General features: G+C 40.8%; 1 protein-coding gene and 1 long non-coding RNA gene across 4 annotated transcripts in view; one reads left to right on the top strand and one right to left on the bottom strand.

Moving 5' to 3' along the window:
- LOC116693624 (uncharacterized) overlaps positions 1–5,762 on the top strand; it is a 20,072-nt gene extending 14,310 nt beyond the window's left edge. Inside the window, exon 4 of the long non-coding RNA XR_004332962.1 lies at positions 5,629–5,762. This is a non-coding gene — a long non-coding RNA (uncharacterized LOC116693624). The remainder of the gene's footprint in view (positions 1–5,628) is intronic.
- Positions 1–13,247, bottom strand: part of LOC116693602 (pleckstrin homology domain-containing family A member 7) — a 140,853-nt gene that overhangs the window by 119,094 nt on the left and 8,512 nt on the right. The window contains exon 1 of one of the 3 annotated variants that reach the window (XM_032522655.1): positions 3,043–3,602. The exons of the other annotated variants lie outside the window; for them this stretch is intronic. Coding sequence (XP_032378546.1) covers positions 3,043–3,194 — 152 coding nt within the window. The 5' untranslated portion in view covers positions 3,195–3,602. Of the gene's footprint in view, positions 1–3,042; positions 3,603–13,247 lie in introns of those variants that run through there. 3 annotated transcript variants of the gene reach the window in all.

The raw sequence follows: 13,247 nt of genomic DNA, 5'->3' as shown, positions 1-13,247 counted from the left end.
ATATATATATATATATATATATATATATATATATATATATATTTAAGCATTAGTCCTTGTATATTATCAAGGGGTGCTGACTGTGTTTCTGTGGATAGGTCTGTTAGCTGAAAGTCTACAATGTAAATTGGGGTTTGTGTGTGTTTATACCTTATAATATCACAGCAATGATTGAGTATTCTTGTATCACCTGGCCATCATCTTTTGTGTCTTTCTGTATTTTAGGGTACTATAGATTCACTGATACTTCAAAATAAACAGAGGCTGGGTAAAACAACAGGGACCCTTTACAATACAGCACATAGCTGTACAAGATAACTCAATAAAGTTTATGAATTTGACAATGTTCAATTTGTATGGACGGTGTAAAAAAAGATGCAACTCTATGATGTTTGAGGCAGTATTTTGTGGTGTTGTCAAATAACGTTTGCATCTTATAGTATTTAAATGACTATTTCACTAATTTTACACCTAAAAAAAGAGTTAACTAGTCACAGGGAGAACCTCTCAGCCTGAGAAAACCGTTGCATAATGGGGTCTGTGGCTCTGAACGGAGCTTTGTTAAAAACCTCTGATGAGCTTGCCTTAGGCTTAGAGACTACAATTGGGGGACTACAAAACAACCTATTTTTACATTTAAGTGACAAAGCCCTCTTGCGGCCGTAGTAATTATGACGGGAACAAAGGAGAAAGTCAGTGGTCGGGGTGGATAGATGGAATCAAATTTTAACCGAGGAATAACTGTTGATAGGTTGGTATTTACGCATGCAGGTGTTCAAATGTATCTAACTATTCTCAGGGAGCTTCCATGGCAGGGTCAGCGTGAAGGGGACACTAGTTTGCAGAAATAGATCGGAATGTGTAAAACTATTACAAGTGTCTCACGAATAAGGAGTGGTTTTGAAGGTAACACTGCCTCACAGAAATAGATAAACTGACGTGCAGGACAAGAAGAAATATAAAAACGCAGTTACGCTGGTGTTCATTGGCCCCTTGTATAGACGTCCGTGTGTACACAGGCGGCTCTCTTTGTCATGAAAGTTTGTTCACTGTTTGAATGAAGCTGCAAATGATCAGAAATCTTTGGACTCGTCCTCTTTATAGTCTCCATCATCATTTTCTGACCTCAACCCTCGATATCAACTGTTAGTTTCACATTTGGATGGTTGCGATTGGTTCAAAGAAATACGAACGAGCCAGAACATTTTTTTTGTTCAATGGATAGGCGGTGTAGCCAGACCCTACTCCATCGCTGACACAGCCCTGTGGCGATCTGGCAATGCAAGATTATTTGAATAATGACCCATATGTTTTTCTTAGAGATAATGTACATTAATCTATCTTTCGTATCTGGGAAAAAAGAAAACGTGTTTTCTGCAAAGCAGTAGTTCTCTACTACACATTTATTTCCAGCCACCCTAGTCTTCAAATTAAGAGTAAATATACCTTGCACTTGAGTTAGGTCATCAAGTTGGCTGGCATATTTAGCTTCTCAGCATAGCACAAATATTTACCAAGTTCAGCTCTTCAAATGTAAAATAGTTGTACTTGGGTTTGAGGCAAATCCTCACACGGGTTTTGACATTCAAATTTTTTTCTGGGGGCACATGGGATATTAAGTTTCTAAGCTTCCATCTGGCCTATATGTATTTCTCACATTATAGAGCAAACAACATCTACTTTTAATAAAAGCTTCTTTTTAAACATCCAAGCATGAAAGCTGTAGCACATACTTTAGGTATGAGCCAATCTGATGACGGGTCATGTCCGGATTTAACAATAAAGTCACAACAGTGTTCCGCAAGAGAATGGGAGATTAATGTAATAACAGTCTATAATGTCTTGTACAATATGTCCTCCGCTGTCACCCCTGTTTCCTCACCCTTGCCCTGCCCCAGAGCAGGAGGCAATCCACCTTCTTTATGGCGTGACCAGCTGAGTGAGGCTGAGGAAAGTGCTGAGCGTGCCGGTAAAGCTGTCATATAGCTCTTGTGAAGCTGGGGATCAGTGTGTGTGTGTGTGTGTGTGTGTGTGTGTGTGTGTGTGTGTGTGGGGTGTGGGTGTGTGTGGTGGTGTGTGTGTGGGTGTTATATTATTTACAGTAAAAACTGTGTGTGTTCAGTTGTGTACACTTACACACCCACAACTTACACAGTGTGTGTCTACTTTTATATCTCTGATGTCCCGTTACAATCCCATAAAGCTGACAAACTGCGCCACACACAAGTTGCTTTATGATGTGCCAGCAGAGCGATGTACTGTACCGAAGGGAGCTGTGTTTCTCACGGAAACAAATAAGCTAACAAGCACTTCATGCTCCTCAGACACAGTACAGAAACCCCTCAAACCTCTGCATGGGAATGAAACCAACACTACGCCTCCACCGCGGTTTGTCAATGCTCAGCCGTGTTAAGTACAGTACCAGTCACAAGTAGGGTTGGGTATTGTTTTGTTTTTTTTCCAATGCCGGTGCTAAAACGGTACTAGTGCCTAAGAAGAGCACAAAACAACAGTCGATTTATTAATAATGTAATAACAATAACTTAAAACAATGATTTACAGTATATCACCAGAAAATTGCTCTTAAATGACAAAAAAACACCACCAGATGGGAAAAAGGTATTTTACAATAACTTTGAATGCACCATGAGGCCTAGGCTACCAGTTTCAGGTGAACACACCATCTGTGTTGTTTTTCCCACTACGGCAGCTGCACACTGTTACGTCCCGGTGTTGGAATCTTCTACAGGGAAATACAATTACACTTTACACCGTTTAACATTAGCTGTCAGCATTTTAACGGTGTTTACTCCAGCTACTAGCTAACGGTAGGCTAACGTTACCTGCTGTCAATTGTAGTGTTGACTAGCGTCACAAACAGCGATGCTACTCGGTCCGATAGATACCGGTCGTTGTTGTTTAGGCACCAGTGCCATATTAACACTGGGTTTCGGAAGCCAACCCAACACTTTCTCATTTAAGTGGATGGGAAAGTGTGTTCAATCTTTTGACTACTACTGTAGTCATTTATGGCAGGCTTACCTTGTGTCACATGTCAGATCCCACGTGGAGAACTCATGATCATCAAGGTTGGTGACCACCTTGGCCGTCACTGGCCAGGAAATGTGGCGTTTGATGTGAACCAGTGTGTGACCAGCCTCCTGTGTGGGGTGGCGGCTGCAGCAGGTACCCATCCTCTCACAACAGAAGGACCTTTTTGCTGGATGATTGGAGAGTGTATCTCTCTGAAATCTCACTTGTAGTCGCTGGGAACTCTTGATTTAGCTCCTTTTCCTCAGATTTCAATCTCTTGTGAATGTCATTCTACTACAGTGTCTCCCAACTTTCCACTGCTGTCTCTCCCAACGCTGTTATCTCTTCCCTGTCAAACTTTACATTTAGGAGAATCTCAATAAAAAGTCACTGAAAAAGACCACAGCAAAGCAGCTTGATAAAGACATGGTGAGGCTCTCTCTTTCACAGTTTCAGATATTTAAGCTTTTCTCTTCATGCTCTCCTCTCAGTCCATTGCTTGACACAGTCCCAACCAGTGTCACGTCAACATCTTCCCTTGTCCTCTGCGTCTCCGACCTCCCCTGTGTTCCTCACATGATCTCTATCTCTCTCTCAGCTGCATTGCTAATGTTTTGGTCGCTTGTCCTTTGGCAGCCACTCCTTACACTGACAGAAGTGTTACTGTCTCCCACGGCCAGCCAGACTTTAAGAGCCACAACATTGTATCAACCATCTTGTTGTTTCTCTTCCCTTCAATCCCCCCCTTTGTGTCGGTCCTCCTTTGCTCAGTGTTGAACACAGATGGACCCCCTCCGCACTTTCCGATCCCAAGCTTTTCCTTTGGTCCACAGACAACAATCATGTAAAGGAGAGCGAGACGGGCAGGTCCTACATTGTAGAGATGTGTGGGCTTGTCATGTAGAGCAATTCAACAAGTGCAGCAAGCGTGGTTCCATTTGGAGTCTCAACATTTTTGCATTTTTCTGTAGTTTGCAGTTTTAAAAAGCCAGTAATGTCAGTGTTTCCTCAATGTAAAATGTCTGCCGCCATGGTATCAGAAATAGGGCAGATGCACAACAGGGTTTCTGCTACACCGCGCACCACCGCTCCTCCTTCATGACTTTCATAAACAGCTGGTTTCCCTCTGCTCCCTGTTTTAGCTCCAGAATGAGGCATCTCCCTTCTGTTTCAGAGTTGCACATGAGTAGTACCTAGGTCAGCACCACAAGCTAGTCAGTTACAGAGTATGAGGGAGTGCCATGCTAGCAGCTAGTCGAGCATTATAACCAAGAGGGTAAGCCTCTCTTCACAACGCGTAGCTCTTATGACGCCATTTAGCCGTTAGCATTAGCATTCCATTGACTGACATTCATTTTGGCGCCACTTTGACAGCAAATAACTTCACATCTGAAGCATTTATAGACTATTTGTCCGTTGTTTATTTCTAACGAAACAACAATGTATATAAGGCTTCATTACCTTGTATCTCACATTATGGCTCCGTAGCAGGCGTTTTTGTAAAAATAAGCTAACGATTGTGTCATAACCACACGACTTATTGTCGTATAGTAGAGGAATTACCGTAAATTACAGGCAGTTTTGACTTACTTTAGCTGTTTAGGTTTAATCACTAATGTTAACTAGCATTTTAATTAGCAGTAATTAGCCTGCACCTATGTTATCTCCTAAAATATACCTTCGCTCTCCGTCTCTGCAAGATTCGGAAGGATTCAGATTTCTCCTGGCACAGCTACCAGAAGACTTACAACTTTCAGACAGGTTATTCATGTCAAATCTATGTCTTCAAGCTCAGTTGGAGGCTGCGCAGTAACGCTCAGCTATCACCGGAAAAGTGCTCCTAATATCCTTCATTGGTCTCTGTCCAGAGCAACGGGCTCTGTTGGTTCATTTCTTTAACTGTCTATGATTATAACATGTGTTACAAAGTGACGCACATTAGCAACGCAAGTAAAGGCTGGACTACAAAAAGATCTGTTTGGAGCAGTTTGTGAACAGAGTTTTCTTTTGAAGATAGTAATTCCCTTTGGTTAGACTTTGGGCTTTTTTACTTTGTAAACCTATTACATGCACAAAAAAGATATAGAACACACTAAAAAAAGGAAAAAGACAAAAAGCATAATATTAGAACTTTAAATAAAAGATTTAGAGGAAGCAGTCAATGGTTAATGTTCTCCCAAATGTAAAAAAAAAAAAAAAAAAACTTGATAAAGTACTCTGCTTTCTCCCTCTATGTGCAGGTAATCAATTGCAGCTGTTCCCACTCTATCAGAGAAATGTCGTGTACACAAATCTCATTTTTTATAATGACCTCTCTTAGTATGGACGTTCAGCGTGACATTTAAACAAAGAACAATTTGTCACGGAAATTTGGCTTTCACTAATATTTAAAGTGGTCTATAATTTTTTTTATAAAAAAAAAAAAAAAAAAAAAAAGGAGAGAACGAAGCCACTCAGCTTTTGAACTACGCACTACTACACATTGATTATGACAAAGAAAAGAGAGATGAGTGAGGAGGGCAAGTGTATTCAGAACAAGAAAAGTTTGTATGACTTTATGAATATCACAACAGGATTACTATATCAGTGATCAAGTTTGGCACCGTTGTGACGACAAGAGAGCTGAGCCGGAAAGCAAAGATCTCGATCAACCGGTCCGTTTTCATTTCTACCCTCACATATGGTCATGAAGGCTGGGTCATGACCGAAACAACAAGATCCAGAATACAAGCGGCCGAAATGGGTTTTGTCAGGAGGGTGGCTGGTGTCTCCCTTAGAGATGGGATGAGAAGCAAAGTCATCAGTGGGGATTTTATATTAGATTATATCTCCAACCTGGCCTGGGAACGCCTCGGGATCCCCCAGTCGGAGCTGGTGTATTGTGGCTCGGGAAAGGGAAGTTTGGGGTCCCCTGCTGGAGCTGCTGCCCCCTTAACCCTATACCGGATAAGCGGACGAAGATGGATGGATGGATGGAAGCTTAAAGGAGACATAGTCATGAAGTTGTCATTTCAAAACTGTTTACATACACATAAATCCTTTTTTGTGTGTCTTTTTAATAATGCATTCTCGTATAAGGCCGTAGGGCTCTTAATTGTTTTCTGATTAGCGTTTTGGATGCAAGTGTCTATTTGTCTAGTTACTTTGTTCATTTAGTTGTTCATGAAAAAGGAAAAGAACACACAGGCTGAACTTTTGACGCGCAGTCTGGCCTCCTCTTTTGTCTACGCTTCATATTCCCACGGAGCATCATGATAAACCACATATCAGCATGACAGATCTGTCTTGTACTCTCTGAGAGTCTGTGTATTGACACTGCAGCCTCTGGGCAAGGTTAAATATTCAAGACCTCCATTTTTAGACTAACCTCAAAAGGTTGTATGGCACACAGACACACACACAGACACACGCACCCACGTACGCACCCACGGCAGGTCCTCTAATGCTTTTATAATGTATCTGTACGTTTCCACTTCAACAGAGATTAAACTGACGGCAATCTACATTATCCACAAATAAACTGAGACACAGACTAACTAACCAGACAATACTGTAAATAGGGCTGGGCGATATGGAGAATATCAAATATCGCGATATTCTTGACTAAATAACTCAATGTCGATATAGCGACAATATTGTATGGTTGACTATTGGTGCTTTAACTAAATGTTATTTACACAATGGGATTTTTGATAAATATTCACCATAAAGGATTTAATGACTTAGTGGGTAAGGATAAATAATAGAACAGCTAGAAGAGTCTGGTTAGTTCAGAAAATCACATCACTTTACTGTAATGCAGCCTGTAAGCCTGGTACAGCCTGTACCAGGTAAAGACAACACTTACCATATTCAGATATTATGATATATCCAAAATCTAAGAGCATATCTAGTCTGATATTGTGATATTGATACAACATCAATATATTGCCCAGCCCTGACTTTAAGTACCACACCACTTGCAGCACTCAGCTTAAAAATAGCAGCTAATCAGCAAAGAAATTAATGAATTGCCTGAGACGAAAAGTCATTGACACAACCCTCCACAATGTGACGAAAACAGCTCAATAATTACCCCACCTACTCTGGAGAGATTAGTGGTGTCCAAGTGGACTTGGAAAATGGGACAGGGGACAAAAAAGACTTTGCTTTCCTGCTTTGCACTTTTATTGTGATTCATAGTTGTTGTCCGATCCCTATGCAGCTTGTCAGCATGCTGGTTGTTTGTCACTATAGAATTTGTACTCAAATACAGCCTGTACAGAATAATGTGCAATTCTCACCACTGTACGTACAGTATGTCATGTAAATGTCACATAGATGTTTGTTAATAATATTACCTGAGGAATACTAACTCTCTTGCTAAAATTACATTTCAGCGAGAAATTAAGAAAACTTCAAAAAGTATAGCTGAATGACAGGTCACAGATGCTGGCACTTCAAGATGATTTGTTCCATTACATGTGGTTTAATAAGAGAGATATTATGCAGAAGTTTGACCTTGTGAAAAAGATTTATGAAATAAATGTAACTTTTTATGTCAGCTGTGAAGTTAACTTTCAGTGATTGGAGAGCATTTTGCGCTATTACTCGAGTTTGTTCAGTTTTATGAACTGTTGACACACACACACACACACACACACACACACACACACACACACACACACACACACACACACACACACACACACACACACACACACACACACACACACACACACACACACACACACACACACACACACACACACACACACACACACACACACACACACACACACACACACACACACACACACACACACACACACACACACACACACACACGTTGATGAATCATTAGCCAGCAGTGATGCTGAGTCCCTGTGGGGTTTCAGTATGAATGGAGTGAGTCAGGGATAAGCACTGACTCACTGCTCTCTCCCTTCCCCTGACATCCCACCTTGGTGACTGCAGCTCAGTTTTAAATTCAAAACTTTCCTACTAGTTAAACATTAATATTACTAGAAAATCTTATTCTCAATGATCTGAAAAACAAACCAATATCACCCCACATTTGCAATCTTAGCAACAGTGTCTGCCCACCCTTTCCTCCCCTCCACCACACAAAAACACACAAACACACTGTGCCTTTGGCAGAGCATCAATGTTGATTTTGTGTAGGAAAACATTGTTTATGCACTCATACGGCGGCAGGATAAATGCGGGTTTATAGAGAAGTTGAGACTTTATATTTGTGCCATAATAGACCTAACGAGCAAGATCAACTCTGAGTCAAGATAAAAAAAATCACTGATTATTTAGCACTTTTTCCTAATTTCTAATCAACATATTTTTAAGGAGGTTTAACTGTATTAGGGCTTCATTATGAAATAATCTGTTGACTATTTTTTTTTCCAGTTATCATTTAGGCTATACAATGACAAAACATTATAAACAATGTCCGTCAAAAGTTCCCATAACACCAGGATGATGGTTTCAAATGGCACATAACTTTTCTTTGTAACGTTTACAGTTAACTCTGGTGAATAAAGCATTGCGTACTACAGAAGTGTTTTACAACATGTTTTTTGTTGTTGATGGATTTGCATTAAAGCTCAGCACTGGTCTACGCCTCAAGTCACAAACGTGAAAGAACAACTCTCCAACTGCCTCAGAGAGAAACAGACAAATAACTTAAAAATAGAGTGGAGGTTGAGAGGTGAAGGTTCAGCAAGAGACAAACGGGTGAAAAAGAAGGAACATGACTGACCAAAATCAGCTAGTCATATCAAGAGTGAGTGAGTGAGTGAGTGAGTGAGTGAGTGAGAGAGAGAGAGAAAGCTGTCTCAGCAGATGCTATCTCTTGGGAAGCTTCCTAGATTTGATGTACTCATCTTATTTCCAAAGTCACTCACTACAAAAGAACGCCCTCATCCTCCAGCAACTTCTACTTTCTCTCACCTTCAGAGACGAACAAACATAAATAATATAAAATATTCACTCCACTCAAAAGTTAACATTCCTGCAGGGGGTGTTTAGTCTTTTGGCTTCATGCATACCAAAGTGGGGAGAAACTATTCCAACAAGCCGAACCCCAACCAAGATATAATAGCGACAATACACAGCTGGGATTTCTAGTTGGGTCACGATTTTAAACAAAACAATCGAAATGAGCTTTCGATTTCGACTATCAAAATCAAAAGCAAGCTCTGCGATTCCCCCAGTATTTTTTTTCCTTTCTCCACCCCCGCTAACTTGTGAAGAAAAAGACAACAACGCACATGACGTAGCTTACCGGCTGGTAGCATGCAGGTAAGGACACAGGTTAACGTTAGCTTACCTGTAGCCTGCAGCAGCAGCTCTTTTCCTGACTCCAGAGTTGGAGATGACCCACTTCCCGGAGCGGTTGTTGTTGAACATTTTTGCCTTCCACGTGAGTGAGTAATGTAAACAACAGTAAAGCGTGCGGGCATGGCGTATTCAATTAAACCGTGTAATCGCTGATGAACTCAAACTGTTGTTGTTAAGTACCCTTCTGCCACCCAGTGGCTCTTATTGTGGCATTGAATCGAATAGTGAACTTAATATTGAAATTCAATTTGGATAACCCCGGGTGATTTATTAATGTTCCAAAACATCTGAGTTGTGTTCCATGACATTCCAGTTATGCAGCAGGTGAACACCTTCAAGCTCTATGAAGTCACATTTGATTTGTTAAAAAAAAAAAGAAATTGGAAATTCTAACTGTGTTTCTGCCAAGGACTTCCAAAAACATGCAATACAATATAAAGCTTTGAGATGTGTGAAATGAAGCCAGAACAGAAAGGGGAAATTATTTACCTCTAACACCCCTGGAAGTTACTAATTTACCCTCATAATCTAAAGTCTGCTGAATGACAAAAGCATGTTAAAGAAAACACTTCATTTAATCTCTGGTTTATGTTACTGAAGTGAGACTAGCAGAGAAGCAGGTGTTGGAAGCAAATATCCGGAGGGAACGTCGTTAAGTATGGAATACAGCCTGTGAAGACAACGTTGGATATAAACGCTGTCCTTGGGCTGACATTTACAAGAAGTAATCTTTAACTTTCCTGCTGTTTCGAAAGAAACACAGAAACTGGCTAGCACCTTCGACCAATGAAAACAACAGAAAAGCTATTGTTGACAGAGCTTTCTCCTCCAGCCTTTATTTGTCTGCCAGGGAACTGTTGGTTCTTTGGTTTAGCCACGGCTCCACGGCAAAACAAAGCCTCTTTTTCATCTGAGGACAAAGAGCGTTGGACGGCGAGCACAAACCAACCCTATGTTCTTACACCTCTAATATTATCCATCGGTTTTATTAGGAGGTTCACAAATATTTTCCATCAAGATGGGAAAAAACTGTTTCCAGGGACCCTTGTGCATGAAGATGTCCTTTCTGTGTGAGAAAATAACCTCGAAGCAGCCATTCATGTGGATTCTCTCGAATGCAGCCTTCTTTGTACACAACATCTATATTTAGCTCCATTCAGTCACATCAAAATTTGAGAAATGAAAAAAGCCTAATTTGTCACTATGCTCACATCCGTCGGCATCTTTCCAGGGAAACAAGAATAGTTGCTGCTATGACTCCTCAGTGAGTTTCTAAATCTTCCTATTGGTTCCTTGTGAGGAAACAGTAATTCAAGGTTATCTTACTATGCACTGAGAAAGAGTTAGGTATCGGCTGCTGTATTTTAAAGATGAATGGAAATGTCTGTTAAACCATGACCATGTTCATGCTGGGCAGTATAAAAGACTGGGGAAAAAAAAACGTGAACTTGCACTTTGCTGACAAAGAGTACACCTGCTCAGCAAAACATTTTAAAGGTTTAACAAAGACATTTACTAAAAAAATAATTATAGCACAAAAACTACTCCAGTGGTCTTGATGGTATCTACAGTCAGTGTAACACAGGGCCTTAAAGAGTTTAAGTCTTGCAAAGCCACACTCCTGACATTATCGTAAGCTTCTTTGAGATAAGCCTCTTTGTCACGGCTTTGAGATACTATCATTGTGCTTACGCTGCCAGTCATGCAGTGCTCAAATCACTGCACAACCAATTACAGGTTTCTGCCAAAAGCATCACCTCTGCAAAACTGCAAACCCCTTCGTCATTCAGTATGAGCGGATAAGAATGAGAATACTCCTTAAAAAACTTTTTATTAAATAATCAGAAGCAAGCTGCTCTGGTCATTTGATGCATTCACTTAAAGTGCCCATGGCATTTTTTAACATTAATATGTGTTCCCCCAGCCTGCCCATGGTCCCCTGGTGGCTAGAAATGGTGTAAGGTGTAAACTGAGCCCTGGGTGACTTTGAGAAAATGAAAGCTCAGATGGGCCAATCTGGAATCTTGTCCCTTATGGAGGTCATAAGGCGCAAGGTTACCTCCCCTTTCTCTGCTTTGCCCACCCAGAGAAATTGGCCCACCCACGAGAGAGAGACATGATGGCTTTCAAACGAGCAAAGTGGCAGTTGGTCAAGGCCACACCCCCAGCCTCCACCTTGCCCCCCCTCTCTCCTCCTCAAAAGCTACAGACTCAGATATGGTACTAATTTTAAGGAAAGCTCATTGTGGGACTGGCTCTAGTGGCTGTAACTCTGCACCAAGGCTGAATTTTTTTAGAGACTTCAGAGACAGTATTAGGGGAACACAGGTCTATATAAAAGCATCCAAAGAACACCATGTCATGGGACCTTTAACCTTTCTGTTGTCCCCTGTCTGTTTTGCCTGTCATGAAGCATAATGTATAAATTATCACCCAATTCTGTATAACATCTTCTTAGCCTACTTCATTCCAAGTTATTAACGCTAGTTTTACACTTCTTTTTGGAATTTGTGGTCAATAAATCTCATTCATATGAAATTATTAAAAAAATGCAGAAATTACGAATTATTTTGACTAATAGTTGATAGATAACCACAGCCTGTTTTGTGTATGGAACCATCCATGTTATTGGCGATTTTCTTTTGATTATTTTCCCTATATCTACATGGTGTACATGCTCTTATCACATTATCGATCAACGGTATGAAACAATTGTTTTTTGATTGTTAAAGTTCATTCTGGACCCTGGAAACGATAGTTTGACCTAATTGAAATAGATGAATAAAGAATCACTTATCAGCTGTTTCTTGGCTTTTCAACCACGCCTCAGTCTTTATCAGTATAAAGTTTGCTCATCTGTCATTTAGATCAGTCATGTGTCATCACATGTGATAACAGGTGGTTGTATGTACATTGGGTGGAGTCTCCCGTCTCTGTTCAAAGATGATCATAATAATACGTGGCCCGCTTGACCTAATGAAGACCGTGATATGTGGTTGAATGATCCAGGCTAGTAAGTAGATCTTGAGTAAAGATTTAATACTAAATACTGAAAGACTGTTGTCTCTCGCTAGTAGCATTACATCTGATTCCTCAAATCTGTGTTTTATTTGGTGAATATCAGCTGTTACCCTGTAGCAGACTGTCAAACCACTACATAAATGAGATGAAGGGGTTTGAAAGTGATGTAAAATCACTGTACTCTTCACATTGCTGGTTTTGTCCAACAAACAGTCAAAAAAGCCAAAGATATGGGCAATGGGCAAGATTCCATCTGGCCCATCTGAGCTTTCATTTTCTCAAAGGCAGAGCCCCCAGGACCCGGTTTACACCTATCACCATTTCTAGCCACTGGGGGACCATAGGAAGGCTGGGGGAACTCACATTAATGTTAAAAAACCTCATAAAGTGAATATGGCATGCCATGGGACCTTTAAAATACTTGAGTTTCTTTACTTGTCAATTGACTAATCGTTTCAGCACTACAAGAAAGTGAAATCTGATTTATTGTGAATGAAATGGTAAATACTGTTGCACAACATATTTCCAAACAGAGTCAAAGCTCCGGCAAGGTAGGGGCCGTGTTTCTCACGCCTCTCTAGATTACAGGATAATGACTAAGGTCATGGCAACAGGACTGAACCAGCTGGCGTCTGCAACCAACAGACATCAATGACAACTCTCAGTCTCTCACTTTGTGTGTGTCTGTGTGTGCGTGTGTGTGTGTGTGTGTGTCTATGTGAGATTCTGTCTCCCTCTCCCTGCTGCCTTCCTTAAATCCCTTTCAGTGAAGCCAGTCATACAGACATGGTTCCTGCGTAGGTTTATCCCTCCATGGATCTGATCGGCTCTGCTCCCCACCTCTCTGTACCAGGAACCCC

The sequence above is a fragment of the Etheostoma spectabile genome, chromosome 8 (assembly GCF_008692095.1).
Source record: "Etheostoma spectabile isolate EspeVRDwgs_2016 chromosome 8, UIUC_Espe_1.0, whole genome shotgun sequence".
Classification (NCBI taxonomy): Eukaryota; Metazoa; Chordata; class Actinopteri; order Perciformes; family Percidae; genus Etheostoma; species Etheostoma spectabile.
The sequence above is the reverse complement of the archived record's forward strand: the minus strand, read 5'-3'. Positions and strand labels throughout refer to the sequence as shown.